Source organism: Ictalurus punctatus, chromosome 14, assembly GCF_001660625.3.
Source record: "Ictalurus punctatus breed USDA103 chromosome 14, Coco_2.0, whole genome shotgun sequence".
In the NCBI taxonomy this organism is placed as follows: domain Eukaryota; kingdom Metazoa; phylum Chordata; class Actinopteri; order Siluriformes; family Ictaluridae; genus Ictalurus; species Ictalurus punctatus.
The window spans coordinates 27,739,445-27,745,909 of NC_030429.2; the positions used below are offsets into that span (position 1 = coordinate 27,739,445).

General features: G+C 35.3%; 1 protein-coding gene across 1 annotated transcript; it reads right to left on the reverse strand.

Moving 5' to 3' along the window:
- Nucleotides 1-1,036: 1,036 nt before the first annotated feature.
- On the reverse strand, nucleotides 1,037-5,995 carry LOC108274861 (programmed cell death 1 ligand 1). The gene is made up of 6 exons (XM_047160077.2): nucleotides 5,923-5,995; nucleotides 3,234-3,315; nucleotides 2,781-3,128; nucleotides 2,230-2,259; nucleotides 1,960-1,995; nucleotides 1,037-1,848 (listed from the first exon to the last, which is right to left on the reverse strand). The coding sequence occupies exons 2-6, from the start codon at nucleotides 3,277-3,279 to the stop codon at nucleotides 1,775-1,777; spliced, it is 534 nt and encodes a 177-aa protein (XP_047016033.1). The 5' UTR covers nucleotides 3,280-3,315; nucleotides 5,923-5,995; the 3' UTR covers nucleotides 1,037-1,774.
- Between the last annotated feature and the right edge of the window lie 470 nt (nucleotides 5,996-6,465).

Consider the following 6,465-nt stretch of genomic DNA (forward strand, 5'->3'; position numbering starts at 1 on the left):
TTATTACAGCCTTAACTCTGATCATGACTGATACCAGAAGCTTAAAGGCCTGTTTAACGGCAACATCAGTGTTTCTCACTTCAGGTGGAGAATCTCTGCTCAACACAGTTTAGAGTTTTTACCCAATACAGCAGTACAGTTAATAAAATGTCACATTGAATAGTATATGGTTTGTTTATTTTAATTAGTCATCAGATTGCTAACTTCCTCATGGCTAGTGGACCAAGTGTCCTGTCCAGGTTTGTAATTCTGTTTGTTTACTTTCTGCATCCCAGAACACAAAATCACAAACACAGCCAGCTGCCCCAGGTAAGCAAATATTAATCAAAAACTGCTTTTTCTGTTGTGCTATGGTTTAGTAATCAGATGGTGACTTTACTGAGCTTCTGAAACTTAAGCGTGAATGAGAAACATGATTATTTTTAACCAAGAAACCACGTCTCCTTCCAGATGCTGCAGGAATTAACTCTCCTCACACTCTGATGGTGGTTGTATCCCTCCTTGCATTAGCCCATCATTTCAGCTCAAATACATCACAGTTCACATTGATTTTATTCTCCATTCTTCTTAAGGAGCAAAATAAGTGGGAGAACATTTGAACAGTTCATCTAGAGATACAGGAGTGTATTGTTCCCAGTTGCTGCTGTTTTTTATACTGAGTAACAATTTCTCTTCTGTCCTTACACAGCAATATCCCTGTGTTCTCTACATGTCTGCTTACCCTTATTCATGTAGAGAGCTTGAACTTGCTTGAGCATGGGAAGCTACTGTACATATCGTAACAATTGTGAACGAAGTATTTTAATTTTTTTTTTTTTTTTTTTTTTTTTTTTTTTTTTTAAAAAGTCTTAAAATCCAAATAAAAAAAAATCACTGACTCCTTTGAATTCATGGGATTTTGTTTAGAAGTCATATTTATAATATTCCAGAGTCTCATGATGTGGCAAATGTGCAAACCTCCTGGGAAGCGTGAAGAATGACTAGAAGAAATGCTATAGAAGACCAAAAAGAAAGAAATATAGGTACATAGAAAAAGTGAGGGGAAGAGAATATATCTTTATAATTTTATAGACAGTTTAGCAGCAGAGTGTTTATGAACCTGAACAGTTACAGCACTGATACTGTGCAGCACTAAACACCAATCAATCACTCTCCAGACAGCAGGATGAGTCACATCACACTTTAGCAATTAAAAAGGTAAATAAATACAACACTTAACTAACTTAACTAATGTAAGTTAGGACATTTCATTTGCTGTAGTTTATAGACTGATATTTTGTTTTCTTTTTTCGATGCCTTTTTTCTTTAGATGAACACAGTAACGTCACACTAGGTATTGAAAGACAGACACACTTTCGTTGAATTCTGAATTCAGAGTATTAATGTGCTTACATTGTTTCTATAGCAACAAATTCACACTTGACTATTCTGGAAGGAGTATTTAGTGTCAGTGCTTTGTAACAGAGGTAAAGCTTTAGTGTCTTTAAGGAGCTCAAATAACTTGTTTCATGAATGTTAAACATTATATATAACTTTAAAAGTATAAAATGTAGGACATGTAATTCTCTGATGAGTTAAAAATGACTATTTTATTACCTGCTGTGTTCTAAGAGGAATAAAACTATCACATGCTGTTATAGGGACATGTTTGACAGTATGGATGGTTTTTCTATAACAGCATGACACTGATTATTAATATAAGTAGTCATCTTAAATATTTAGGGCATTTTATTAGCAACTTTACTAAATTGTAAAATCTAACTGGCGTTTCCACTCAGAAGTGAAGTACACATAAACATGTAAGAAGCAGGATGATCTGTAGATGAGGACAGTTCACTCCTGCAGCAGCTAGAGAGAAAGATAGGGGAGAAAACAAAAAAACATTTCCCAGAAAATAAATAATAAACAGTGTTCTACTGGAATAAAAAACATTGCTTGTAGTTTTAGAAACTCACTCACCAGTTAACCTTTCATGAACATGTCCTTCAGGTATTTCTTAGGAAGAAAAGAAAATGAAAATTAAACACCATCACAGATCTACCACATTAAATATTCCTAATGATGCTTCATACTTAATGATTTAAATCTAGACTAGGAGTGTGTGTAGGCACGTGTGAGGAATAAACTGAACATTATTGCAACATTCGGAACACGAACTTTGTGGTACTTTTACAAATTCATGGATTGTAATCTTTCTGAATGAAATTCATAAATATTAATCTCACTCACCTCTGGTGATTGAAACGTGCTGAAGAGTCTCTTCAGGTGTTTGGAGGTGAAAAAAAAAAAAAGAAAATGTAAATATTCCACTATATAGCATCATTATGCGCCTTTGCAGCTTTACACACCTTGTTCCTTTATCTGTTCTCTAGACCAGAAGCATTCCTGTCTGTTCTCAATTTCTACATGGTTTATGAAAGTTATGCAGTTATAAACGGTCGTTCCCTCACCAACATCTTTTCTCCCTCTCAAATTTAATGAGAGGAAAAGGAAAAAAAAAAGAAAGAAAAAAAAAAAGCTGTGTTACTGAGAAACTGTTACATAGATGTTACTGTACATAAACATCTTACAGAAAATTTCACTATAAATAGTTTTTAAAACTTTATGCAGCACGTCCACTGTACAAGTTCATGTGAATAAGCTGTTACTATAGAAACGAGTGCATTCATATAAACCTGTGAGTTTCTGTTCTGTTACAGAAGCAGAAATCAACACCTTCTGACCAATCACAATCCAGAATTCAACAGTGCTGGGTATCTGGTTTGGTGATCTCTACGTACCATCGACTGAGAGCTCGACACGCTGGACTAAAATCCATTTTGTAGAGCTGGTTCTCTTTACGCGCTTCACAGACAGGAAGCTCTCGTAGATGCCTGCATCAGTGAGTGTGACGCTCTTCAACACCAGGGAACAGTTTCCTTTAAGCAGCTTGTCTTGAGGAACGTCCACACGGTTCTTATATCCCTCCCCCTCATACAGCTGAGCACCTTTTCTCTCAAACACAGTCTCCGACACTGTGCTCCACTGGACATGCAGTGTTTGGACGGAGACATTTCTCCACTCGCACGGCAGGATAACTGTGGAACCCACTTGAGCTGATATGATCAGAGAGTCTGCTCTGGGGAAGCCTGGGGTGGGTTAAATATGATAAAGTAACTTTAAGCACCTTTCAGTCAATTCCTTTATGTTTGAAGGCTTATGTCAGTTTTATTTTATTGAAAGTGGACACGTACCTACACAGGTGAACCAGATGATGCAAATATAGCCGAGCGAGATCATGATGTTTAGGAGCTGCTGGAGTTGTACGCAGATCTTCTAAAAGGAAGAAAAGCAGACTGACTTCAGTGACAAACAGTTGGGAAAACTTCACATTGTCATGGGAGAGAAATTTTAATTGTTTGTGATCACGCAAGAAAAAAAAAAAAAAGGGTGAAAGTGCATGTCAACACTTACATTTAAAAAGTTGTCCCTTTCCTCAAACACATCTTAATTAAGTTAATGAATTGTATTAAAAACACATGTAACAGAAATCATGTGCATTTCATGTGTGATTCATTTATGAATCGTGTAAAATGACGTGAACGCAAAAACTGAAAAATCTTTATTTTAAAAACACATGAACTACATGTGAAAAATAACTGTGGCTAAAAGTGTACGTTTAACCTGAAGTGTGTATGTGACGTTTAAAGGGAGACATCATGTCAGGAATAAAAGTAAAGAAGATAATGTTTTTGTGTTAGATAATGTTAGATACTGCTGCTGGATTGTTAATACACAACTGTGCTCAATGGTTTAGTTTTATTAATGTAAGCCACCGTGCTGGTGCATAGTGTTAAATCTGTGTGACTGCTGTCTGGGGTTATAAGCATCAGTTATATAAATAAGAATATAATTATATTCCATCTGGTACAGTTCTAGCATGTATATTCACTCCTGCCACTGAAATAATACCTGATAAAATTCAGACCGCTCTGTTATTCATGTGGACCAAACTAAAATTCTACACTAGGGTCTATAAGGAGAGCTCTGAGAGAAACGCAGCAGACTGGTATATGAGAGGAGTTAGAAATAAGGCAGCTCTCATTTCTCATCAGGTACACATCAAAACAAAACCAAAAGTTACAACAATGCAGGGAAACTTCAGTGTTACAACAATACCTCTGATTGTTGAACTTTGGCATTTACAATGAACATTTCAGTTTTCCTCTTTTATTTATCTACCATTTAGGTTTGTTTTATTTTCCATACACAGCAATTCCCTGGAATTGCCGAGAAATTTTTGCAGTATAAAATATTTGAGTTGTCTCAGATTAATGCATTTTTTCCCAGTTAAAATACCAAACATTCATGACAATTGTTATACAAGAGTTTAAATTCTTAACAAACTGAAAGTGGAGTTTACAATAGAGATTAATAAACATACCAAAAGATAATCCCAATTCCAAATATTATAGACACACATTAAGAGAATACTTGTGCGAGTTAAATTAAAAGATACATATTAATGAAAAACACTCTGCTGTAACAGACTAAAGATTTGACTGATCTGTTTTGATTTTATTTTAAAATTTATTTTAATTTAATAACATTTCGAGATGGTTCATTGTACATAAGACCTTAACATAAGGCTTTCAATCACATGCAGACATTTTTAGTCCTTTATCTCACTTCCTGTGGCAAAAAAAGGTGAAATCGCTTTTTTTTCTTTATTACTGAAGATGAATGAATGAATATAAGTAACAGTACAGCAGTGTAATATCGGTACCCGTTCTCTGACCCCTACGGAGTATAATTAATACACAGATGTTTACAGCAGGTTTATGAGAAGTTCAGAGGAATTGTTTAAAGAAGCACTCGTTCTCATAAAACTTATGAAACTCATCACATCTCTCAGCAGTTTTAACTCAACCCCTCACATTGTTACAGTTTAAATACGGTCAAGTCTCACTCACTTATTTTCTCTCAACACTTTACATTGTAATACTTTCTAAACTGAAGTTTATCTGAAGAGATCATACTAATATTCAGTGCGACAGAGTGCATGCAGTCTTACCTACAGGGAGAAAGAGAAGATGAAAGAGAAAGTCGGGTCTCTCTCTCGCTCTCTCTCTCCCCCCCCCTCTCTCTCTGGCATGCTGACCTTTTTTATATAAAAGGTCAGGGAGTGCGAGGGTGGAGAAACCGGTCACCGAGTCACGGTGACGGGAAACACAGCTCAGTAAATGATCAACAGTGTGAACAGTTTCTAATGTTCTCACAACTAAGAACACTTTTATTGCTCAGTGCCCACGGTTCAGTAGTAATATTCCAGAAAATATTTTCTTGCTTTCTGTTTCCCTGAACTATTTGATGTTTAAATATAGCATGTTCGTAGTCATTATAATCTTTAACATAATCAAGGTGTTACAATGGACCAGTCAATCGCCTGACTCGACTCCAACTGAACAAGATTTATACACAATAAATTTAGAAGCACGGGCCAAAATCAAACCTGAATACTGCGACCCATTAATTTCTTCATACCGGAAGCGTCATTACAAATTAAGCCTTCTCCACTAAGTATTAAATACATTTCAGTTAACGTGTTCAATACTCCCCCCGTGTCATTCCTCTATTACACAACTTTATTTATGGACTTTAATGTTGCGAGTTCTTTATATTTATGGATTTCTTGAGTTACTGATGTCAGGTGAAAATTGTGTGAATAACCTCATTGGAAATATTTATTGTTAAAAAAAAAAAAAAAAAAAAAAAAAAAAAAAAAAAGGTTGACTCATCCAATACTCATTTCCCACCGCTGTCTATTGTTCATGATAAAGATAAATGATTACTGTGGTTTTTGTTTTACTTAAATATATTTATATAATTATTCTGTACATTGACATGCCATTACTATAGCAGTATTGTTTCATCTTACAGTACCTGAAAAGGAAAGAGGAAGAGAAAGACAGGAGTCGCATGTGAAGACAGGTAAGGAAGGGAGAGAGAGTGTCTATGAAGCCGTAGGGAGACAATGCAGATGATGCAAATGCAGATTTAAAGAGACATTTCATTTAAAAAAAAAAAAAAAGCGCATGTAAACAGTCGTCTGTCAGTCAGTCAAACATTATACGTGTAACGATTTGAGCCGTACTGCAAACCAAACCGGTGATATTTCAAACAGCATGGAAGGAGAGCCTACTGAAATATAGGAAATCTCTTGGCGATGCTAGAAAAATCTATTTCTCCACCTTAATAGGAGACAACAAAAACAATTCTAGATTCCTTTTCAACACAGTAGCAAACTTAACTAGGAATAAAACCACTACAGAGAGAAACACTCAATCATTACATAGCAGTGAAGATTTCATGAAATTTTTCATTGATAAGGTTGAAAATATTAGACGTGAAATACAGGCCATTAAATTAAAACCAGACAGTACTGTAACAAACCCATTACATGACAATGTAGCAATATCAGATCAA